Below are 25,896 nucleotides of genomic sequence, written 5' to 3'. Positions count from 1 at the left end.
CCTTTTGTTTCACTTTCACTCTGTGCAGCCTGTGGAGGCTTAACGACTAAACGCCACAATCAGAAGTGAGAAGAAGGTAATTATGGGTAGCTAATCCACCGCGGCAGAGACATGATCACATGATCAGGCTAGAAAAAAAGCTGATGTCACCACGCAATATTATTGTCTTCTCCTCCCATCATGGCCTCAGCAGCATGCTTCGCCCACCCACAGCTTATTGGTGTAAACAACGCTAGCTGTTGTGACAGAAGTTGATTAGTTCTGTTAACTGAAACTCTTGGTCGTTTTACCCTTTTGTAGTTACCTGTCCTTGGGGTGAAGCTGTATGCCTTCCCCATCTTGGGCATCATAGGGGGAGCCGTGTACTCCTGCTATAACTACTTCCACGTCATCCTCAACGGGGGCGTCGGCAAGAACGGCTCCACCGTGGCTGTAAGTATTATTATGTAATTACGTTTTTGGGTTGATTAGTGTTTTTTTTATTACACTTAATCCTAAACAGCTGGCGTGGTAGTAAGATGTTGCATATACAGTGTCTTCAGAAAGTATTCATACTCCTTGACTTATTCCACATTTTGTGTTACAATTAATTCAAAAAACGTTTTCACATTTTTGCTAATGTGTTGAAAATGAAATGCAGAAATATCTCATTTACATAAGTATTCACATAAGTATTCGCGCCCCTGAGTCATTACTTTGTCAACATTTGCCCATTTTATGATTTTTTAAATTCTCCAAGCTCTACCAAATTGGTTGTTTATCATTGCTAGACAACCATTTTCAGGGCTTGCTATAGATATAAGTCAAAACTGTAAGTCGGCCACTCGGGAACATTCACGGTCTTCTCGGTAAGCACCTCCAGTGTAGAGGTCGACTGATTATGATTTTTCCACGCCGATACCGATTATTGGAGGACCAAAAAAAGCCGATACCGATTATTGGAGGACCAAAAAAAGCCGATACCGATTATTGGAGGACCAAAAAAAAGCCGATACCGATTATTGGAGGACCCAAAAAAAGCCGATACAAATTATTGGAGTATCAAAAAAAAAGCCAATACCGATTAATCTGCCAATTTTTAAAAATGTTTTTATTATCATTTTTATTTAACTTATTTATTTGTAATAATGACAATTACAACAAAACTGAATGAACACTTTTTTTTTTTTACTTAATATAATACAGAAATAAAATCGATTTAGTCTCAAATAAATAATGAAACATGCTCAATTTGGTTTAAATAATGCAAAAACACAGTGTTGGAGAAGAAAGTAAAAGTGCAATATGTGCCATGTAAAAAAAGCTAACGTTTAAGTTCCTTGCTCAGAACATATGAAAGTTGGTGGTTCAATATTCCCAGTTAAGAAGTTTTAGGTTGTAGTTATTATAGGAATTATGACGCGTAGACTATTTCTCTCTATACCAATTGTATTTCATATACCTTTGACTATTGGATGTTCTAATAGGAACTTTTTAGTATTGCCAGCCTAATCTCAGGAGTTGATAGGCTTGAAGTCATAAACAGCGCTGTGAATCAAGCATTGCTAAGAGCTGCCGGCAAACGCAGTAAAGCTTGAATGAATGCTTATGAGCCTGCTGCTGCCTACCACCGCTCAGTCAGACTTCTCTATCAAATCATAGATTTAATTATAATATAATAAACACAGAAAAACGAGCCTTAGGTCATTAATATGGTCAAATCCGGAAACTATCATTTCGAAAACAAAACGTTTATTCTTTCAGTGAAATAAGGAACCGTTCCGTATTTTATCAAACGGCTGGCAACCCTAAGTCTAAATATTGTTGTTACATTGCACAACCTTCAATGTTATGTCATCATTATGTAAACTTCTGGCAAATTAGTTCTCAACTAGCCAGGCGGCCCAAACTGTTGCATATACCCTAAATCTGCGTGCAATGAACGCAAGAGAAGTGACACAATTTCACCTGGTTAATATTGCCTGCTGACGTGAATTTATTTGACCTAAATATGCAGGTTTAAAAATATATATACTTCTGTGTATTGATTTTAAGAAAGGCATTGATGTTTATGGTTGGGTACATTCGTGCAACGATTGTGCTTTTGTTAAATCATCACCCGTTTGGCTGTGATTCGATGATAAACTAACAGGCACCGCATTGATTATATGCAATGCATGACAAGCTATTTAACCTAGTAATATCATCAACCATGTGTAGTTAACTAGCGATTATGTGAAGATTGATTGATTTGTTTTTTTATCAGATAAGTTTAATGCTAGCTTTCAACTTACCTTGGTTCCTTGCCGCACTCGCGTAACAGGTGGCCAGCCTGCCACACAGTTTCCTCTTGGAATGCTATGTAATCGGCGTCCAAAAATGACCGATTGTTATGAAAACTTGAAATTGACCATGATTAATCGGTCGACCTCTACTCCAGTTTATTATGTTATTCTGAAATGGACTCCATATCATGTTTCTTTAGACATGTCTAAAATAAATAATGGAATTATTGTGAAGGTGTAGGCTATATTACATGGATTTATTAGACTATTTAAAATGTAGATGTTCCAAAGGTGGCTTATGTGGAAGCCAGGGGATACTTGTGTGGAAGCCAGGAGATACTAAATGTGTTTGTTAATTAACAGTCAACTGCAGGTCTCACGGGAATTATTTGCTTGACAATCACCGGCTGACGAAATTTCGTAGTGACTAAATGTGGAAAAACTCAACGGGTGTCAATGTTTTCTGAGTGTTTTCAAGTTATGTACCCAGTAGGTCCCTCGGGTCCTCTGGCACTTGGCTTTGAACTATCCCAAAGCCTAGGATCAAGAGGCATGGAGAGGCAGCCTTTAGTTATGTGCCCCCAGCCTCTGGAATAGCCTGTCTGAGGGGGGCTGAAACTGTGGACATATTTAAGAGGTCTGAAACCATATTTTTAGCTTTGCTTTTTCTCAGGGTGATTTTTAGTTGTTCAGTTTGTTTGTTGTGTAGTAAATATTTCAGCTTTTATTTTCATTGTTTGTTTATTCATTGTTTTTTTTTACTGTAATTTACATTACGTTGCATTCCTTGTCTGAAATGTGCTGTATAAATAGTTTGATTTCATTTGAAGGCACTGTACATTTTAGGACAATCAACGATTTTTTTTGGCTTCTATTCTAGGTTAACAATTATTATTTTTCTGTGTGTCCCTTAGGACACCAGTGTTCTGGCACCAGGTATGCACATCGGCCTCATCCTCACACTGGCCTTCATCATCTTCAAGAAGTCATCCAACAAGCTTTTTGAACTGCACCCCTGTCTCTACATCCTAACTTTCGGCATGGTCGTCGCCAAGATCGCCAACAAGCTAGTTGTGAGAGCTCCATTTAATATAATAGTCTTCACTTTCTTACTTTGCTGTCATCTCTCAATCTATTAATATCTCTAGTCTACTGACTCTACTGCCTGAAGGGAAATTCATTAAAAAATATATATTTGTCTGGAGTGTCTTATCAAGCAAGCAATGAATACTTTTCCCCTCTCATAAATGGGACCTCCATATGTAACAGCAAAAGCCTTACCAGTGTTTACCTTAGCTCATTCATTAGCTTTGCTCCTCCTCCAATATCTGTATGTTCTTTGTGTGTTCCTCTGTCCTTGTGTCAGGTGGCCCACATGACCAAGAGTGAGCTTTATCTCCCAGACACGGCTTTCATCGGGCCTGGCCTCCTTTTCCTCAACCAGTACTTCAACAGCTTCATCGACGAGCACATAGTCCTCTGGATCGCAATGGTGAGTTCTCACCCCAGATTTGTCTTTACGATTCTGTAGTTCTGTCATCAAAACAATGTTTTAGTTCAGGTCTGGTGTCATTTTCAACCCATTTCAGTTGTCTTCCATATAGATAGGACCAGGAGTTTCCCCTAACCACAAACTGACGGGGAACAACTCTAGGCCCCATGTGCATCAAGTACATTTCTCATGCCAGTCCTTATTTCCTCCCCAGGTCCTGTCGTTGATTGACTTGACGCGCTACTGCACAGGCGTGTGCATCCAGATCGCCTCTCACCTGCGCATTCACGTGTTCAGCATCACGGCGCAAGCTGCCCCCAAACACGACTGACGTTTTGCCCGGAGGAAGGAGGCGGGGGAGGCAGAGGACGCCGCCCCGCTCTTGAAAGCAGATGAAGAGGTCCCCTCCACCCCAAACCACAGCAGCCTTGACACAGTGACCACCTCTGACTAAAGGTTGTCTGTAATAACACAACCACCCGAGTAGAGCCATCGTCAAGGGTAACACACTGGTCTGTATCTCACTGGATGAGTGCAGAGTAGCTGGCATGGAAATAAGTTGGTTGGTTTTTCTTTGTCTCCATTTTGGAAGTAAATCACTACCTGAGGTAATCTGAGATTCAGTAAATGTCAGACAGGTTTTAACATCCAAAGCACACCATTTGCCATTATTTCCAGCTCATTCAAATCATACACTATGGGTAACAGCTACAATACATTTTTTGGCAAAGATCAAATAATGTTTCTCAGTGATCAGATGGTTGCTTTGTATTTTTCCCTCTTGAATTTGTTTTCTCAATTGATACATATTCCTAACTAATTGACCTATATTCAATGCTGTAAAGTTAGAGGCTACAGTACGAGACTCATTCACAGCCTCTTGTTAAAAACAATGTGATAACTCAACATGTTTGATCATTGCCCAAATTGATATTGTTGCTCTTGAAATCATTCATTAGTCATGTTTATTTATTTAATGAATGAATGAGACCCAATCTGACATGAAATTAACTTAATCAGGGCTAGGAAATACAAAATAAATCAACCTTTCAACCTCATAACTTCTAAAATGAAGTTTGAAGTAGAATGAGACATTCCTAATGAGGTATGGTAAGCTAATTGTCAAGGACTGCAGGTTAAGGGGCAAGGGTCTGGGTTAACGCTGAAAACAGTGACATTTCTTCTACATGGGCTTCCATCTGACTGTGAATCCCCCTCCAGTGTATCCAACACCCTCTGTAACCTCAACTCTACTCCAGTTGAAGTCATGTTGATGATGCGTTAACACCAGAGTCCGGTCTGCTTTCAACGTTCTTCTCCCTAAAGGGCTAATTCTTTCAATCCTTTTGTTTCATTTTAAACATGTCTGAATATTTTAAGAACAAGTTCTAAAATGTGTCTTTTCTGCATCATTATGAAACCAGTATTTATGGTTGAAGTATTAGACAATATGTAACACTGATGTTTTACTGGAATTTATTTTACTATAATTCTGTACTGGAAGCCATCTTTTTTCATCACACATTTAGAATATGTATAGGTGAATGAATGCATTTGGGTACATTAAATTCAATGATTTGTGATTGTTGAATGGTATGTTTTGGGGCATAGCTGAATGGTCATTGCTCAACAACTTTAGGATAGAAAGACAAAGGGATGCAACGGTGTGGATGTTTCGCCCCTGTGGTCATGTTTATGTAACAAAGAAAATCAAGAACCCTTACTCTAGGAATATGGCCCTAAAAAGGACATTTTGATATATTGGTGGGTCGAATTCCAATGAGAGCCTTCAGATTGACATTTCAATGACTTTGTCTGGACATGTTAGCCACCTGTTTTTGTTCAATCAGGGTTCGAACTCAAGGTGAACTTTGAAACTATGCATTGAAAAGGCCACATGGTATTGTACTGTTCACTACAAGTAAAACATCTTTATACTAACAAGTTAAATTATTGTAATAAATAAATATTTTCCATTCAAGAAATTCAGTTTCATGACTAGGCCAGTCAGGTTTATTTTTGATTTTGGGATGAGCCAAAGTGATGACTAAACAAAAAAATGTGAATTTGACACACCACCCATTGTTGTAATTCAACCTGGTCTCAGAGCATGTTGTATTCTGTACATAAATCCGTGGCACTCCATTTAGTATGGTATGTAATTAATTTGTAGCTAGCACTAACGTTAGCTGGGGTTAGCAAAGTAGCTACAAATTTCTTAAATTGTCTGATGAGATCCAAACACACAACCTTTGGGTTGCTAGATATATGCTCACGCTCCTAATATTTGCCTTAAGTGATCTTGCTACGTTTGGTTACATATACTAGTGAGTGTGCCAGACTGAGACCAGGCTGTGTAATCTGGCACACTGCATACCACAGTACACCAACACTACAAATATTCAGTAATAGTAGGGCAGCAAAACATTATCATGGTTCTACTGCTGCTAGCAATCATTCACATTTTATCACAATGCACCGCTTGTAAACGGAGGGGAGAGCTACCAAATTCAGGCATGGAAGGCTCAACAGAGAGACCATAGAATCAGAAAAGAACTGAGGGTCAGTAGTAGAACACTTGTGGAGCTAAATTAACATTCCGTGGCATTCATTAGGAACGCATTCACTGAACAACACAATCAGACATTACAGAGCATGCTGAAGAGATCTGAATTTCAGACACTAGCAGAGCTATACTTAAAGTATCCCACAGGGACACATTCTGTGTGGATGGCTGATCGCTGCGTGGTCTACTGTGTGAAACATTCACGATTTTAAAAAACAACCGGTGTGGCATTTTTCACCCAGAACCCCCATGCCTTTGAAAGAAATCACTTATGACATGTAAATACCAAATCCAACCAAGACATTTAAAAGGCAAGCAGGGACAATGGGTAAACAAGGTCATACAGTCTAACTGGAATACTTCTGGCACCACTCTTTAAAATAAGGCACTTGTGTTGAATGTAGACATTGACCAGGAGTGACAAGGTGAAACAGGTCAAATGGCATCATTCCTGTAATTCTGATTAACCCCGCCCCTCCCCGATCCCTTTTTTCCTTCTGTGGAATAAAGGTTCAATTTTAAAAAATAAAATAGTGTCCAACCTAACCTCTGGAATGCGTCGCAAGGTTTCAGCTCTCACGGTTAAGGTGCTGTAAACCCACACCACAGATGGTGTCTCCCGCCAATCGCTTCCAGATCATGGTTTTAACAGTACATCAATCACACTGCCCACACTGACTGGACTGGAGCAGTTTAGCACATAGTTGGCTCAGTCAGTGTCCTTCTCCACAGCCTGGTGTGTTGTTGGCGTGTGGGCGATAAGTCCCTCTGGCACCCCTGGTGGAAGAGAAGAGAAGTGTCTGGTTTCTGGCTTCTTCTACTGGCACGACATCACTCCAGCATCTCCCAGCCAGGTGATGCCCGTCAATCATCTTACCCACCACACATGATTGACGTTGTTTACAAGAGTCCCTCTCTCCTTGAGCCATGCTGATGCAATCCCAGATGAGGACGTTTCGAGATATAGGGATAGCCCTCCTCGCTCACCACCTACCCCTGCATGGCCTTCAATTTGAACTCAAGGAGGGAGGGGACAGGTAGGAGGGTGGATGCAGAGAGGAGGATTAGGACGTCTTTCCCTCGTTCTTCACACGCGCTCTGGGTTGACATCGTTGCTGACCCTGCGTCTGGGAAACAGCTTGCGCTTCAGTAGAATCAGCTGAGGGAAGAAGAAAATACCACAAAGGACTGCGTCACAAAACACACAAACACTGAAAGACGAGTGGAAAAAGAGGGAAGCGACATTCCTCTGTCAGCATGTGGCTCTGAGCGGGAGCTTTTTGCTCTATTTTTCTTGCCTTTGAACAGATCAGGGCAACAGCATTTCGGGAGAGTCAACATAAGTCCTGTAAAGTCACCAGAAGGTGGTTTATTGGTCCAGGCCTGAGCCGATAAACCACAGAGATGTAAACAGCTCTCCAACTTCAAGAGGCAGTTTACAAACAAAGCACCAGATGCCTAGGAAAAGGAAGGAGGAGTGGAGCCTTAAGCCTGAGGAGAGGGATGATTCTTGGTACAAAAACAAGCTGGCTCCCTCAGATTCCTCCATGTCCCAATGGCCCAGTGCACAGTGTGGATTGCCCGTTCCTCCACGGTCGCTCTGGCGATTAACCTTTATTAGGAGAAACTTTACCCCGACCCCCTCAGATCTGACAGGTGCCATGATCAACAATAAAAAACATTCAGCCACCACCCACTGCTCACGGTCCAACATGGACAGGTTTCAGTCTCATTTCAGTGACACCATTTCAGTCATTCCAAAGCTCAACCGATAGTGAGGGATACGTGCCCCTGTAGAGCTCCCTCTATGGAGCCCTGGAGCTAACTAAGTGCTAAATCACAAGCAACAAGTGTGCTGTTTACATTAGCGAGGCGGAAATATACATGACAGTGTAAAGTCCTACTGACCTGCTCTGCAAAGAAGGAGACGACAGTAAAGATCACCAGAGTCACCAATACACAGTGGGTCCAGAACTTCAGCTTGTCCCGATATACTCGCCTGTAAGACAGAGACAGTAAGACAGCAAAAATAAACAAACTATTTTTGTGTCATCAATGAACACATGACAAGGCAGATAACTCTCTGAAAGTCATCCCTCTCATATTCTGATCCTAGGCTCCAGTATGACAATTGATTGGGTGATTGACAGGGTGAAATGTTTTTGGGAAGTATCAATGAATACAAAACAGAAACTCGACTACCATATTCAGAGTCCAGTCTCAATTATGAAATATTTTAGGCTTGGGTGACAGGGTTAAAGGTCATAATGAAATGCCTGTGGTTCCAGGGGAGAGGGCGACAGGGTAAAGGGGTGACAATGTGACATCAGGGGACCTCTGCTACCACCCGCCTGTCACTTCACTAACACCCTTGTGACTCTTGGAGTGTCATGTGTGTGGCTCATACGAGTCTAATTTTAAAGTCTCGGTATCTGGATAGATTCCTCCAGCTCAGGCCTGGCGCTATAAGAGCAGGATCCCACTATAACCCCCTTGGATTCCCAGCGATCATTTACGGCAGTGCTGCACTCGGAGGTGCTGACAGCTAGGATCCTTCATTCTTCTCTGGGAGAAATGGGGAGAGACCTCTGTCTCACATGGCACTAATACAGTTAAATAACATATCTTTCCATCTATAATTTAGGACAGACACTACGATTGACAAAAGTATCTGCACAGGCATCTTGTACTGTGTGCACATTGTGCTTCTGCACTGCCACCAATTAATGGTATAATGAAAAAAGAATGTAACTAAATGCAGATCACATATTCAACTGATAAACTCCAATATATCCTTTCAACTATAGTATAAACTACCCCAGTCCTACCATTCCCCTTTCTCTCTAGTATAAACCACCCCAGTCCTACCATTCCCCTCTCTAGTATAAACCACCCCAGTCCTACCATTCCCCTCTCTCTCTAGTATAAACTACCCCAGTCCTACCATTCCCCTTTCTCTCTAGTATAAACCACCCCAGTCCTACCATTCCCCTCTCTAGTATAAACCACCCCAGTCCTACCATTCCCCTCTCTAGTATAAACCACCCCGGTCCTACCATTCCCCTCTCTCTCTAGTATTAACCACCCCAGTCCTACCATTCCCCTCTCTAGTATAAACCACCCCGGTCCTACCATTCCCCTCTCTAGTATAAACTACCCCAGTCCTACCATTCCCCTCTCTAGTATAAACCACCCCGGTCCTACCATTCCCCTCTCTAGTATAAACCACCCCAGTCCTACCATTCCCCTCTCTAGTATAAACCACCCCAGTCCTACCATTCCCCTCTCTAGTATAAACCACCCCGGTCCTACCATTCCCCTCTCTAGTATTAACCACCCCAGTCCTACCATTCCCCTCTCTAGTATAAACCACCCCGGTCCTACCATTCCCCTCTCTAGTATTAACCACCCCAGTCCTACCATTCCCCTCTCTCTAGTATAAACCACCCCGGTCCTACCATTCCCCTCTCTAGTATTAACCACCCCAGTCCTACCATTCCCGTCTCTAGTATAAACCACCCCGGTCCTACCATTCCCCTGTCTCTAGTATAAACCACCCCGGTCCTACCATTCCCCTCTCTAGTATTAACCACCCCAGTCCTACCATTCCCCTCTCTCTCTAGTATAAACCACCCCGGTCCTACCATTCCCCTCTCTCTAGTATAAACCACCCCAGTCCTACCATTTCCCTCTCTAGTATTAACCACCCCAGTCCTACCATTCCCATCTCTCTCTAGTATAAACCACCCCGGTCCTACCATTCCCCTCTCTAGTATTAACCACCCCAGTCCTACCATTCCCCTCTCTCTCTAGTATAAACCACCCCAGTCCTACCATTCCCCTTTCTCTCTAGTATAAACCACCCCAGTCCTACCATTCCCCTCTCTCTAGTATTAACCACCCCAGTCCTACCATTCCCATCTCTCTCTAGTATAAACCACCCCGGTCCTACCATTCCCCTCTCTAGTATAAACTACCCCAGTCCTACCATTCCCATCTCTCTCTAGTATAAACCACCCCAGTCCTACCATTCCCCTCTCTCTCTAGTATAAACCACCCCAGTCCTACCATTCCCCTCTCTCTCTAGTATAAACCACCCCAGTCCTACCATTCCCCTCTCTCTCTAGTATTAACCACCCCAGTCCTACCATTCCCCTCTCTAGTATTAACCACCCCAGTCCTACCATTCCCCTCTCTCTCTAGTATTAACCACCCCAGTCCTACCATTCCCCTCTCTAGTATTAACCACCCCAGTCCTACCATTCCCCTCTCTAGTATTAACCACCCCAGTCCTACCATTCCCCTCTCTCTCTAGTATAAACCACCCCAGTCCTACCATTCCCCTTTCTCTCTAGTATAAACCACCCCAGTCCTACCAATTCCCCTCTCTAGTATTAACCACCCCAGTCCTACCATTCCCCTCTCTAGTATTAACCACCCCAGTCCTACCATTCCCCTCTAGTATTAACCACCCCAGTCCTACCATTCCCCTCTAGTATTAACCACCCCAGTCCTACCATTCCCCTCTCTAGTATAAACCACCCCAGTCCTACCATTCCCCTCTCTAGTATAAACCACCCCAGTCCTACCATTCCCCTCTCTAGTATAAACCACCCCAGTCCTACCATTCCCCTCTCTCTAGTATAAACCACCCCAGTCCTACCATTCCCCTCTCTCTAGTATAAACCACCCCAGTTCTACCATTCCCCTCTCTCTAGTATAAACCACCCCAGTTCTACCATTCCCCTCTAGTATAAACCACCCCAGTCCTACCATTCCCCTGTCTAGTATAAACCACCCCAGTCCTACCATTCCCCTGTCTAGTATAAACCACTCCAGTCCTACCATTCCTGGAGCTCTCCCATGTGGAGGAAGCGATTGCGGTATTCTCTGGGCAACTCGAACTGGGAGGTCAGGGGGAACATGGACTCATAGAAGTCCCTCAGCACCGCCTTAACAGTCCCTGCGTCTTTATGGCTGTGGTCAATGTTGTCGTTTAGACATATGAACTTCCTGTGAGGAAACACAGTGATGTGGTCAAATCATAATCAACAACATCATGGTCAAATGGTCATATGAAAAGGTAGTATAACAATAAAACAGGAAGTAGTAGTACATATTAATTAGGCAGGCACTAGGCTGGACACCTACAGAAAATACAGAGGTAATGCTAAAAAAATATATAATGCTCATCTTTGTTCTGTTACACACAAGTGTGTAATGAAATGTGTCTTTCATATCCCAACTCCCCGAGACACCGGTAGGGAGTGGTGTCAAGGCCAGGGTCACTATTGTACAGCGCCCCTGGACAGATCTTTCACCTCAGCCACTCCGGTGTTCAAACCAGTGATCTTTCGGTTACTGGCCCAACTCTCTAACCTCACCTGGGGTTCTTCCTGATGTCATCCAGCTGGCCCACCACATGGGACACGTTGGTCCGCACCATCTTAAAGGCTATCTCCTCCTCGCCCATTATCTCAAACCTGTCAAAGGAGAGGTTTCCATGTTTACTGTGATCTTAAATCAGATCAGGATATCCAGAGAAAATGTAGGATGGGTGATATATATAGTTAAAACCTCTTGGTACTAGGGGGCAGTATTTTCTTTTTAGGAAAAAAAACGTTCCAGTTTTAAACGGGATATTTTGTCAGGACAAGATGCTAGAATATGCATATAATTGACAGCTTTGGATAGAAAACACTAACGTTTCCAAAACTGTAAAGATATTGTCTGTGAGTATAACAGAACAGATGTTGCAGGCGAAAGCCTGAGACAAATCCAATCCGGAAGTGCCCCAGGTTTTGAAAGCGCTGCGTTCCAATGAGTCCCTATTGAACTGTGAGTATGCTATGAACATGTTACCGCTTTCTACGTATTCCCCAAGGTGTCTACAGCTTTGTGACGTAGTTTTACGCATTTATGTTGAAGAATAGCCGTAGGCGGCCACATTGCGTAAGTGGTCACATGGTGGCTCCGAGAGAGATTCTCGCGTAAAATACAGAGGTAGCCATTACTCCAATCGGTCCTAATTAAAAACTAATTGTCCCGACTGATATATTATCGAATAGATATTAGAAAAACACCTTGAGGATGGATTATAAACAACGTTTGCCATGTTTCTGTCGATATTATGGAGCTAATTTGGAATATTTTTTGCCGTTTTCGTGACTGCAATTTCCGGTTGATTTCTCAGCCAAACGTGAAGAACAAACGGAGCTATTTCGCCTACAAAAATAATCTTTTGGGAAAAAAATGAACTTTGGCTATCTACCTGGGAGTCTCATGAGTGAAAACATCAGAAGTTCAAAGGTAAACGATTTAATTTGATTGCTTTTCTGATTTGTGACAAGGTTGCCTGCTGCTAGCAAGGCATAATGCTATGCTAGGCTATCGATAAATTTACACAAATGCTTGTCTAGCTTTGGCTGTAAAGCATATTTTGAAAATCTGAGATGATAGGGTGATTAACAAAAGGCTAAGCTGTCTCTCACTATATTTCATTTGTGATTTTCATGAATAGGAATATTTCTAGGGATATTTATGTCCGTTACGTTATGCTAATTATTGTCAGGCGATGATTACGCTCCCGGATCCGGGATGGGGAATATCAAGAGTTAAAGACCGTGGATGATGGTAGAGAACAGGACTTGATTTTTTATTTTTTATAGACCCAACCACCGCCTCTTCAGAGGACAAAAATAAATGTTTTTACAGAATTTTAATTTGTTGTTACACACATTTGACATAGATTTGTTTTTTTACATATCATTTTTTAGAACAGGACTTACTTGTACTTGTTCTGGTCTTTGAAGGCCTTGTGGATGCGCTCCGTGACGGCTTTACAGTGGACCACCAGACCTTTAGTGACGGGAGGCTGTGGATTCAAATGCATGAATCAGTCTCTGCACCTCAAGTCTACCACAGCTTATAAATGTTGTTGGGACACAGGACAGAGGCAGTGTAGAGTAGTCACCATGCTGGCTTCGTAGTATGCCTCCTGTGTAGGGCTAACGATATGTAGCTGGGTCAGGTTGGTGGGCAGCGTCTTAGAACAGTTGATCAGCAGCTGCTCCAGACCTGTCAGATCCTGCAACCCGCCACACGCTAACACATTAACCTCACTGTACCACTGGTTTGAGATCAGCTTTTAAAACAGGAGTAAACCAAGGTCGGTATTCATAAAGTGTCTCAGAGTAGACGTGCCGATCTATGATCACTTTGGCCTTCGATGATAGACAACATGGACACGCGGGGACCTGATCTTCTAGACCCAGACTTCTCTACTGACCTGTAAGTTGAGGGGGAGCTCATGGATGCGAGTGGCCAGCGTTCGGATCTCGCGGTCAGAGAGAACGCCGGAGTGGTCCGTGTCGATCTCGTCAAACACCTGCGAGACGTTGAGCGGCTGCAGGGCCGACATCAGGAAGTAGAAGTAGGAGAATGAAAACTGCATGTCCTCCGGGTGACGCACGCGGTGAGACGACGTCAGGTCAAACGCCTGTGGGAATCTGAAAGGTGGAGACATTCACATATCAGTTTGTTCAGCAACGGCAGGTCAAACGCCTGTGGGAATCTGAAAGGTGGAGACATTCACATATCAGTTTGTTCAGCAACGGCAGGTAGCCTTATGACAGGGTAAAAATCTGTCGTTCTGCCCCTGAACAAGGCAGTTAACCCACTGTTCCTAGGCCGTCAATGAAAATAAGAATTTGTTCTTAACGGACTTGCCTAGTAAAATAAAAAAACTAATTATCTATAACGAGGTAAACAAATGAGTGCTCCTGTTAGACAAGCACTCACAACAGCTACTTCGGTATATTACTAACCCAGTATTTCCCATATGACATAATTTCCTGTTACTCACATGTCCTGGAGCTCCTGCATGATGAGCCTGTCGATCATGTGGGGCATGTGGGCGGGGACCTTGCGGGAGGTGAAGCCAAACTGGCCGTTGAGTAGCTTGTTGACGTAGCGGAGGGAGTCGGCGAAGGTGTCCTGCAGCTTCCGGCCAGCGGCGGCGCTGTCTGCCTGGTACGCCAGCTCTCCCTCCAGACGCTCCTCCTCCTATAGCAGCCATAGAAAGAGCCAGAAAGCAATAAGAGAACACACAATTAACATTCTGATCAAATTCAGATAACATTCAGATTCCCATTTACATTTGGAACATTAAAAAGTTAAACCGTTTCTGAGTAAAGTGTTTGCGATTCAATCCAATGCACGGTTGTTCTCGATTCTATGTTCTTCATCTCAAGAGCCAGGATTTTTCCTGACTGACCTTGTGACATTATTACAACCCAACCCCAGCTCACCTCCAGCAGGTCCTGGAAGTACTTCCGTCTCTCCCAGGGCAGGAAGCCTCTGTCTGTGGCGGTGTAGTGGTGCAGCTTCCTGCCCACAGGAAGCCACCGGGCGCCCTCTGCTCCTTCCTTCGGTCCCTTCTCGGCCCCTGCCTGCTGCGATTGGCCCTCTGAGCCCTTGGCTTTGGACATGCTGCCCACCAGGGTGCTCAGCAGCTTGGAGGACGGTGGAGGTTTCTCTGTGGGGGTGGTGTCCTGGGCTTTAGTGGCTTTCGGAAACTCACCATCCACTAGAACTGGGATGGGGGTTGCTGGAGTCTTTTGTGCTTTCTGTTTCTCTTTCTCACCAACGATGCTCGACTTGGGCACCTCCTCTGGTGCCTCGGTTCCCTCTGGCTCTTTGGTCTTCTCTGCTCCGTTTCTTTCTGGAGTGTGTTGTTCTTCTGGGTTAGCCTCCACTAGCTGTGGTGTGTCTGCCTCTCTCCTCACCACATGTCCTACTAGGTCTTTAAAAGGGTTGTCCTGGGGTTTGATCTGGTCAGCTGGTGTTAACCTGGGACCCCGATTGGCCAGAGCCTTGTACGGCCCTAGCAGTATAGCCTTGGTGAGGTTATAACCTTTCATAGTGATGTCACCCAACAGGAGCTTTCCTTGCAGCCTCTGAAGCTCACTCTGCAAGGCCGCCGGTAGCAGGGACACATTTAGCGCAGGCACATCCACAATCACCTCATTTTCCCCAGGTGGCATCTTCAGGACTCGAGGACCTTGTTTCTCCAGAGGGACATCCTCGAAAGGGACCTCAGGCTCTGCGGTGGCGGTGGTGGGCTTGGCCTCTTTGGATCCGTCTTTGTGGAGTGGGTCGGACACGGACACGTTGGGCTGGGGGAGCTGGCGGGTGTCCACAGCCACGCTGAAGGTCAGGGAGAACTCCTTGTCGTCATCCCTTTGGACAGTGAGGTTGTAGTGGACCAGCGAGGCATTGTGGCCCGAGTGGAGGAGCAGGTGGACCGTCTTCCACTTGTTGGCCACCGAGGTATGGCGCACGGCCGGGTTGTCGCTGACCTGGGCCTCGGTCACCCGGCGAGCCACGCCTGCAAAGCTGAAGTATGGCCTGGTCTCACCCACCGGTAGGGTGTACAGGGTCCTGTTCTTCAGCAGGGTGACACTGTAGAGCTGGTTAAAGTGATCTACAACACACACACAAACACACGATGCATGATTATCACTGCTCTTCCACCTCACTGGATGAGCTAACATGACCAGATCAGGAAAAACACTTGGCCGACATTCTGCACATTTTCTCATCAATGAAACATTAGATCTTAGAGTCTTCTCTTCACAAAAGTAGAATCTGTTACGAACAAATTGCAATAAGTTTTGTAGACTTGACACTGTGCCAATGTTTTTTTATTACGTTGTTTAAAAGGAGTGCAAGGGTCGAATTGAGTTATTGTACATGCGCACTTCAAGGAATAGGCGTTCCCTCACAAAACATATGTAAATGCATGTTAAATAGGATCTGGCTAGCTCGTGCTTGGCACTGCCCATCTCTTTGCTTGTTCTTTCCACTGTGCTCATTTTCTCCCATTGTAAACGGCACATAACGCATCTTGGGTTAGTCATCAATATCTTTGCTATAAATAAAGCACAGAGTTTGAGGTCAGGTGATTAAGAAAAACTCCTGGCCCTACTTCAGATCACACTCACCTTGTCCACAGTCGCCCACGTCGAAGCCACAGGAGAGCACGTTGCAGGCCTGGTCGCAGAACTTGTCTGCCAGCCAGGAGTTGGCACAGCCTTGGTTACAGCTGGACACGCCCCCGATGCCACCTAGACCTCCTGCAAACTGCCAGGGCTGATTACCCACTCCGCCCACAGCGGTCCCAAACCGGCTGCCCCCAACTCCTGTGTGGTGGGATGGAGAACAGGAAGAATAGAAAGCTCAGTGAACGACGAGTTGTGACGGAGGAGAGAAGGGAAGAAGGAGAAGAGGCAAGACTGGTACAGGGAGGGATAAAGGAGAGATTGTCACCCAGGCAGTCGCCACCATCCCAGTCACAGGCGGAGTTGTTACAGGCCTTGTCACAGTAGCCATCTTTGATCCAGGAGCCTGGACAACCTTCAGCACAGTTAGGGACCGGCCAGGTGAGGTACACCTGTAGGGAGAGAGGACAGGCGAGGTACAGTAGGGATGTTAAGACAATATTACAAAATAGCAGAACTAACCCAATCTCATGCTAGCGAGGTATTTAGATGAAATGATCATGAGTCTACATTAGCATAAACTTGAGCTGAATTCAAATCTAGTAACACTTGAAGTCTAGACCCAGACCTTCTGTCCTTTGGAGTGACTGAAGAAGTCATCAGGCCACACGTCCTTCCCAAACATGACGTCGTCGTTGAGGTAGATGAACTTCTGAGACAGGCCTGGGATTCGGTGAATGTGGGTCTCAATGGCAGGGGAACTGAAGGTGGGCAGGTGGGTGTGGTTCTGGAAGACATCCTACACAGGAGAGACAATCATATGGCAACTTGGATTTTTTTCTCCTAACTACAGGCCCAGAATTCTTCCTGCTCCGGTCACAACATCCCTTATTTTCTGTTATTGTCAACAATCATATCTGTGAGAGTAGTACTGTAGGTCTCAGGTGTACCTGGTGTGTTACCACGGTGACGCGGGGGTTGTCCAGGTTCAGCCAGGAGGGGATCTGCCCATTGGTCACGATGAAGATGTGCCGCACCCAGGGGGCGTGTCTCTCCACCGAGCGCAACGAATAGCGCAGTTCCTCGTTGTCCTCGAAGCGACTGGCCGAAACGTCCTCGTCCTGCTTGGACTGGGGGGGGGGCAGAGAGCAGATCAGAGTGGTCTGAGACATGCTTTTACTATGCTCTGAAAAGAGACCAATCCAAAATGTTTGCACTACATGTCACTGTATTTTATCCTCACGGTCAAATAGGTAAAAAAACAATGGAAGTTCTCAGTCCAGCAGTTTAGTTTCACTCAGTGATAACTACTACACCCTGAATGAACAGTGTAACTGCATTAAACAAGAGTTAGAGCTCCTCTTCACCTTGACATACACAGTTGATCTTCCTTGATAGATAGTGGGTGATGGGACAGAGGCAGAGTGAGGTCCTACCTGTGTGATGGCAGTCAGGTCCCAGAAAAGATAAGCAGCGCTGATGCTCAGCTCTTTCCCGTCCAGGGTCAGGTTCTTTTTGGCCTGCTGGGTCAGGTCAGTAAAGTCCTGAGGGCTGTTCAGATGGAGCAGGGCGATACTGGCCTCCGTATACAGCTGGAACTATGTGTGTGTGTGTGTGTGTGAGAGTGAGAGAGTGAGAGAGAGACATATGTCAGTGTGGCAACAGAGACAACAGATGCTACTCAGCATAGCAGCGCCATGAGAAAACAACTAAAATATCACAGCCTTTATTTGGAGCCAAGGACACAACCTCCACAACAAGACAAACAGACATCAAGCCAGATATATTTTTATGAACCACTTTAAGCGTAGTGGCCATGTCAAAGGTTATATGACGCAGGGCCTAAAATCCATTATTGTGACTTTGGTTACCGCTCCTGTCCCTGGGAATAATTCTGTGTGAACGTGAGCCGGATTCAAAGCAATTTGATTTTGATGTTGACCTATAACTTCTGACCCGTAGCCAGTTTAAAGGATGGACCACATCCAAGCAGAGGACTCGTCCCCACCAACCACTGTACCCTTCAAGAGGTACTAAACAATATCATGGCTGTGTGGATATGGGAACGAGAGTGAGTGTGAGGGAGTGTGCGTGTGTGGCAGGGAGGGAGGGGGGTCTTGGAAAGTTCTGTGATGTCATTTCTGTGTGGGGGAGCTGGTATTGATCTCAGGGTTGGAATGGAAGGCATGGCTCGGTATCATTGCGTGTGCACATGTCATCTCAGTCGTTGCCTCTCATGACCATCGATCCCGACTCCCTCATCTCCTTAGTCCCTAGCCTTCCAGGCAGCACACAAACCACTGAGCCAGAACCCAAACACCTTCCTGCTGCATGTCTCCCTCTCAGCTATTGACATGCTTTTTCCTCTGCTCCTGTTGTTATATAAATCCCTAAGATGAGGCAGGGACAGCCAACTAGAGATCACATTTCCATTTTTATTAGCCCCTTTTATATTATTAACACACAGCTCCATGTGTCTGTACAAGTGCACGCACACACACACACACCTCCATGTCACGGTAACACAAAGACAATAGTAAACATGGCTTTATATAGCTTTACTCGGAAAGGCATTGGCTATTGGCAGTAACATCAACATTCTCGTCCACATCTGCCCGTCAGCAGCCCATCAAAAGACGCAGGCGTTTAGTTGAGGTATTTAAGGTCCTGTCATACCCGTTATCATGAGCCAATGTCAATAGTGACCAGAGGATCCAAACATCAGCTGTTTTTCCTACTCCTGACATTTAAAACTATTTCATTACTGTTTAAAAACGTCATTAGTCAGCTGAGACAAAGGTGTATACGTACAAACCACAAATACACTAAAACCTTGAACCACATGCTCTGGAAGGAAAAGGCTGAAGCCTAAAATATACCTAATCTGGGTAGCCCAAACCAAATCTTGTGTGTGTCACAAGAGTCTAACACACACCAGAGCCTAGTAAATATTTTACCATGTGCGCGAACACATGGTAAATATTCTCACACAACTAAAAAAAGAGTCTGAGCAAGACGTCACAGTAGTGTTGAGTGAGGAGGGGAGGCTTCATAATGTCATACGATCATCGATCCATCACCGCCCCGGGTCTCAGACTCTACAGCAGGGATCATCAACTAGATTCAGCTGATTTTGTTCTTGGGAGGATGGCTGGCGGGCCAAAACATAATTACAAATCATTTGTAGACTGCAAATAGACCGGAAGGAGCCCAAACAGATGTAATATTTGACTAAAACATCATTATAAACCTTGCTTACGTTTGTATACGATCACGTGTCTCTATTAAGCGTGGGAACAAGTTTCCCCAAATTAAAAAACACTTGGAGTTCCTTTCCTGCTGTTTTAACAGTATTTTCTGTCCAACAAGAAATTCTTTAAAAAATGATATAATATTTTGGAGGACACCAGTCGGGAAGAACTGGCCTACAATATAACCAGGGGGTCATTCCAGTCATATGATGAAGGCCAGTGAGGTGAACGGGGAAATGATGCGTCTATGGATTCCCCGTGGCCTGGCTGGTCTAGCGATAATGCCGCAGCTCCTGGCACACGCCTCCCACAACAGCACGGGGTTTGAACCCAGTCTACTGCCCTTTGATAAAATCTCTCTCCATCTTTCCCCACGGTCATTATCTCGCACCATCTGTTCAATACAGAATCTGAAAGACCTAAAAAGGACACACATAAACAAAGAAACGTAAGGAATTCCCACCAAAATAGTACTCCTGTGTGACTATCATGGCTTTGAATGTAGCTGTACTTTACGGCTTCGATTGATTTACTATTTTAGTCTATTCTCTACAGACACACTAGCTGCACATTCTAACCTCGAGTACATAAACGACAGGCTATCCTATACAAGTTAGCTATAAATGAATAACACACAACACGTGTGGATGGCAACATGCCAGTTAGAGGAGCACACAAACGGAGGGCAGTATTTTCTAGGCGACAGTGTGAGCAGATGGGGGTCGTGGGGCAGCTTTCATCACCATCCCACTCAGTTTAACACCGTCTATAAATACTGTCCATCTCTCAGCACCACCACCCTGCCCATCCCTCTCTCCCCCTCCGTCTCTCTGCATTCTGCCCATCCCTCTCTCCCCCACAGTCTCTCTGCATTCTGCCCATCCCTCTCTCCCCCACAGTCTCTCTGCATTCTGCCCATCCCTCTCTCCCCCACAATCTCTCTGCATTCTGCCCATCCCTCTCTCCCCCTCCGTCTCTCTGCATTCTGCCCATCCCTCTCTCCCCCTCCGTCTCTCTGCATTCTGCCCATCCCTCTCTCCCCCTCCGTCTCTCTGCATTCTGCCCATCCCTCTCTCCCCCTCCGTCTCTCTGCATTCTGCCCATCCCTCTCTCCCCCACAGTCTCTCTGCATTCTGCCCATCCCTCTCTCCCCCAGTCTCTCTGCATTCTGCCCATCCCTCTCTCCCCCACAGTCTCTCTGCATTCTGCCCATCCCTCTCTCCCCCTCCGTCTCTCTGCATTCTGCCCATCCCTCTCTCCCCCACAGTCTCTCTGCATTCTGCTCATCCCTCTCTCCCCCACAGTCTCTCTGCATTCTGCTCATTCCTCTCTCCCCCTCCATCTCTCTGCATTCTGCCCATCCCTCTCTCCCCCACAGTCTCTCTGCATTCTGCCCATCCCTCTCTCCCCCACAGTCTCTCTGCATTCTGCCCATCCCTCTCTCCCCCAGTCTCTCTGCATTCTGCCCATCCCTCTCTCCCCCTCAGTCTCTCTGCATTCTGCCCATCCCTCTCTCCCCCTCAGTCTCTCTGCATTCTGCCCATCCCTCTCTCCCCCTCCGTCTCTCTGCATTCTGCCCATCCCTCTCTCCCCCACAGTTTCTCTGCATTCTGCCCATCCCTCTCTCCCCCACAGTCTCTCTGCATTCTGCTCATCCCTCTCTCCCCCACAGTCTCTCTGCATTCTGCTCATCCCTCTTCACAGAATCGGCCCGACAGCACCAGGAAGACCACTGAAACTGGATCCCTGCATTGTGCTACTGACAGACGGATGGACCCCCCACCCACCCACCCAGCCTTCCTGAACCTCCTGTCCCCATACACTCTGCTTATAAAGGCTACCTCACCTGTGAGGGCTGTAGAAAGGTCTATGTGAGACAGAAGGAGTGAGTGGGTGGAATAGAAAGAGGAAACAGAGGGGGATAGAGAAGGGAAGGTCAGTAAAATCCTGGTGACCTTTCAGTGTGCTGCCTGCCACCACGCCACCCAAAACAGTTGTTCTAATGTTAACCCCCTTGGCCGCTCCCCAAGATAGGGTTTCACCCTAATACCCTTCTGTTGTCACATGACCCCCGATGAGACAGAGAGAGACAGAGAAAGAGAAGAGAGAAGGAGAGAGGCAGTAGGGGGTGGATAAGGAGAGCTCACTGTAGGAGTCTGCAGATCACAGACACTTTCTGTTGTAGTGTAGGTTGACCAAGACCTTTTTTATTCAGTGATAATTATTGTCCCAGCAGCACCAGAGTGACCATTTCTGATGTGCATTAGGCTGTTCAATTCCATACAGACAAAAGTACTTTTATGGATGTAATGTGACATGTTGGCCCAGTGTTATTAGAAAAAGGCTGATATACACTGAGTGGACAAAACATTAGGAACATCTGCTCTTTCCATGACAGGCTGACCAAGTGAATCCAGGTGAAAGCTATGATCCCTTATTGATGTCAATCGTTAAATCCACTTCTATCAGTGTAGATGAAGGGGAGAAGACAGGTTAAAGATGGAATTTTAAGGCTCGAGACAATTGAGACATTGAATTGTCTCAACAAAAGATTTAAGTGCCTTTGAACAGGGTATGGTAGTAGGTGCCAGGCGCACCAGTTTGAGAGTGTCAAGAACTGCAATGCTGCTGGGTGTTTCACGCTCAACAGTTTCCCGTGTGTATCAGCAATAGTTCACCACCCAAAGAACATCCAGCCAACTTGACAACTGTGGGAAGCACTGTTGAGTCCATGTCGAGTCCATGCCCCCAACTGATAGGCTGTTCTGAGGGCAAAGGGAGGTGCAACTCAACATTTGGAAGGTGTTCCTAATGTTTTGTATACTCAGTGTAGCTTTGTATGGATATAGTCTAACTATGCCTGTGGTGAGACAGAACTACAGTAGTCTTTTTTTTTTTACAGTAGTTAACCATCATTGGATTGTTTTATTTTATTATCTCAGAGTAATCTGGCTTGTTACTGGCATTCCTCCTCCCAAAATATCTCAGAGTTCTGATTAGAGAAAATTATTAGATTGACAATCCGTGGCCAAACTAAACCAGGGTTCTTTACTACCATAATATCGGTTTAAAATAGATGGAGACCTCTTCTGCTTAAGTGTTACTAATTTAATTTGGTATAGTTATATTGTTTAAGGTCTGTGGTTATGGCAGACAGACAGTGTCCGTGTTCAGTTTGAACACAATAGATTCTGTCTGGATCCTGTCTGATATACAAACGTTTGGAGCACGGCAATGACTAGCCTATCTTTCAAATCATGATTCTGAGGTACAGCAAGGGTGACATCTTGTGGCTGGCTATACGAATGTAGTTACATATTATATCTTATATTATTATATCCTGGAATTGTACATTCTTTTTGACTAAAATCTGCATTTCTCATTAAATGTAAATAAAGTATGTTGTGGCATATCTGTGCCTGGTTAAGAAAACAACGAACGTGTTCATATGATAAAATGCCATACTGTATTTTGTGAAACACTGCCCTCTAGTGAAATAACAGATACAGCACCCTGTCTAAAATAATACAGTATTTGACTTAGCACTGTGTTTTCCTGATAGATTATGTCATTTGTTTTCCTTTTTCCATCTAGGTTAGTCTTACCTGTTTGATCTTGCCAGTGACAACAGATGGCAGTTTGACTCTGAGCTGCTCTGTCTCCTTGAAGGATGCTGGGAAGCCACTGAGGTAGGCCAGGCTCTGCATGCGGACCAGACCTGGTGCTTCCTTATCTGTTGTCTACAGGAGGAACAACAGCACAATAGCTTATTGTTACCATATGACTCTGTCCATTGCTTATTCATCCTTAAGTAAGGACCAGTGTATCCAATTGGGGTAAATGCTCAATCATATAATTGTGCTGGAATCAGAAAGGACTAGGAAGTGTTGATTACGTCTGGTGCAACAGAACTTCTAATAGCAGAGAGAGTCAGGTAACTCACCAGGTAACATCTAGAGACAGAGCGCTTCAGGGCCTCACGGGGTGCGTCTGTGTAGGCCTTGTCCGCTATGGGAGGGAGAATAAGAGAGAGCCATACAGACAGAGCCATACAGACAGAGCCATACAGACAGAGCCATAGAGAAAGAGCGAGAGATTTTGCTGTGATGACATGATTGTACTGAGTGGGTAGCAGAACTGTGAACTGAAATAGCGTGTGTAGAGTGCCAGTTGGGAGTGTTTGTTTCAATGACTCTCTACCATCAGCCTGAGAGTGAAAGACGACCACAGACACCGTGGTGGAGGGGTGGAGGGGCTTGGCCACTTGCAGCAGCAGCTTGGCGGCGGAGAAGGAGGGCGAAAGCGACGGCAGCTCCTTCAGAGTGATGTTGCCTGGCAGAGCCGGGTCCAGGGCTAGCATGGGCGCTGTGATACAATGGGACAGCAGACATTCTGGCTTCACACTGCAAACAGAAACACAGACATATATAAAGAGAAAGAAAAAAAGGTCACAAAACATCAAGATGGTGTCCACAACTCCAGTCCAACATCACTACTTCCACCAGACCACTATGGCTAGTGCAAAACCCTGCTCTGTCTTGCTGTAGTTTGTACCACTTGCACAAGGCTTCCTTTGTGCTGTGGTTGCATCTCACGCCTTAATGTCTGTGGTCATAAGCCACCTGTTGTTGCAGATTGGTCGACAACACTGAGACCCGTTCTCACAAACACTCAGTTGAGAGAGAAACAGGAAATACCCGCAATGATGTCAAAACCCTTGATCTTAGACGACCGTAGTTTGTGTCTCAATAAGATGTTTCATCATCAACTCCCTGCCCTTTTGGAAGCATCCATATTGAGCTAGATATGTAAAGACTGTGTGAAAACCACAGTATATCTACAGTAATGTACAGGTGTTTCTATCTTATCACTCACCTGTCCTTTGGCAATTCAGTCGGATCACTTGCATTCTTTCCCAGCCGTGCCCTATGGTGAGAAACAGTCCAGAAAGTCAACGCACTGATCCCGTTACCGCATGGAATGTTTTGTTGGGGAATGTTCTAGTATTGTGATTGGAAATCGACCTTTGAGCTAACAGAATCTCCCTCTGGCAATATTAGTTAACTACATATTTGGTCCCCTAGTCTACACAACAGGATGAATGGGAACGATTCAATCATGTAATGTGAATAAGTACCCGCTTGCTTTACGTGCTAATAACATTCAGCGGACCACAGTAACCCTCTATCCGTCAGCCATTTACTAAAACAAATATGTTCAGCTTGCAATCACGTAATACTATTTCTGTAGCCTTAACGTGTGTGACGTGCAACTCAAGTCCCAGTGACCATGTGCAGTACCTCAGTGTTCTCTGCTCTTCCTCCAGCTGCTCTCTCACACCGCGTAGCTGCTTCATCAGGTCTGTGTCCGTGCCATTCACCCAGGTGTACACCACATCTATGGGCATGGGCAGGCACAACCTACAGCGGCACAACACCATAGAGAAGATACACATCCATTTCAAATCAGTAAATAGACAAAAGGAAGGATATGGAGTAGTGAATTGAGACAGTGAAACACTGGTTATCCCCGTAGTGGATAGCACTTGGGCAGAGAGGGTTACTCACCGAGTCTGGAATGATTTCCCAGCTACATTGTCTCTATATGAGTCAAACAGTACATGGTACTGATCCCTACTCCACTCTACCACCACCTACACACAGAGAGGGGGATGATATTATTAACCACTGAATGTATTGTATACTTCAACATAACCAGCCAGAACAGGCCGTGCCTTACTTCACTTAGTGTAACATCACACACACACTTACTTCACTTAGTGTAACATCACACACACACACACTTACTTCACTTAGTGTAACACACACACACACACACACACACACACACACACACACACACACACACACACACACACACACACACACACACACACACACACACACACACACACACACACACACACACACACACACACACACACACACACACACACACACACACACACACACACACACACACAGCATCATTGCGTTTGACAAGGGTTAGCTTGTTAGCTAGCTAAGCTACTTACTTCTCCAAACTGGAAGGCAGAGACGATCATGAGGACTATCCCTCCAAAGCAGAGGTACAGTCCATAGCGATGGGACAGACAGGTGTAGGTCTGTCTCTGCAAGAGTTTCAGTACTGAATTGATTATCACCATGGTTCTCCTTTGCAATCCATATCTCTTCAGTCATTCACCGAAGACGCAGGAGCATATCGGAGTTAATATAAAATAAACACTACAAAACGAAAGATGTCTTCTTTGTCACATGACACCTAGCAAAAACTGTCAAAGCACATAATCAAACATTGCACT

General features: G+C 45.2%; 2 protein-coding genes across 2 annotated transcripts in view; one reads left to right on the top strand and one right to left on the bottom strand.

Moving 5' to 3' along the window:
• LOC139378559 (cholinephosphotransferase 1-like) overlaps positions 1–5,748 on the top strand; it is a 13,506-nt gene extending 7,758 nt beyond the window's left edge. The window contains exons 5-8 of the mRNA XM_071120836.1: positions 301–432; positions 3,179–3,337; positions 3,631–3,756; positions 3,971–5,748. Of these exons, the coding sequence (XP_070976937.1) occupies positions 301–432; positions 3,179–3,337; positions 3,631–3,756; positions 3,971–4,087 (534 nt within the window). The 3' untranslated portion in view covers positions 4,088–5,748. The remainder of the gene's footprint in view (positions 1–300; positions 433–3,178; positions 3,338–3,630; positions 3,757–3,970) is intronic.
• On the bottom strand, positions 5,742–25,896 carry LOC139378558 (N-acetylglucosamine-1-phosphotransferase subunits alpha/beta-like). Its single transcript, XM_071120835.1, has 21 exons — positions 25,609–25,896; positions 25,142–25,227; positions 24,875–24,994; positions 24,450–24,500; positions 23,775–23,977; positions 23,518–23,582; positions 23,180–23,314; positions 17,760–17,921; positions 17,274–17,453; positions 16,952–17,122; positions 16,652–16,775; positions 16,327–16,524; positions 14,632–15,806; positions 14,187–14,386; positions 13,611–13,830; positions 13,296–13,409; positions 13,111–13,196; positions 11,707–11,805; positions 11,168–11,335; positions 8,231–8,321; positions 5,742–7,481 (listed from the first exon to the last, which is right to left on the bottom strand). Exons 1-21 carry the CDS (start codon positions 25,738–25,740, stop codon positions 7,410–7,412), a joined length of 3,852 nt encoding a protein of 1,283 aa, XP_070976936.1. The 5' UTR covers positions 25,741–25,896; the 3' UTR covers positions 5,742–7,409.

This window comes from Oncorhynchus clarkii, chromosome 21 (assembly GCF_045791955.1).
Source record: "Oncorhynchus clarkii lewisi isolate Uvic-CL-2024 chromosome 21, UVic_Ocla_1.0, whole genome shotgun sequence".
NCBI lineage: Eukaryota > Metazoa > Chordata > Actinopteri > Salmoniformes > Salmonidae > Oncorhynchus > Oncorhynchus clarkii.
The sequence above is the reverse complement of the archived record's forward strand: the minus strand, read 5'-3'. Positions and strand labels throughout refer to the sequence as shown.

Coding starts and splice junctions, on each gene's coding strand:
- LOC139378558 (XM_071120835.1), bottom strand. CDS start 25,740: ATGGTGATAATCAATTCAGTACTGAAACTCTTGCAGAGACAGACCTAC. Junction 23,315..23,517: donor CTGTCTCTAGATGTTACCTG/GTGAGTTACCTG, acceptor TTCCTCCTGTAG/ACAACAGATAAGGAAGCACC. Junction 16,776..16,951: donor GTCACTCCAAAGGACAGAAG/GTCTGGGTCTAG, acceptor CTCTCCCTACAG/GTGTACCTCACCTGGCCGGT.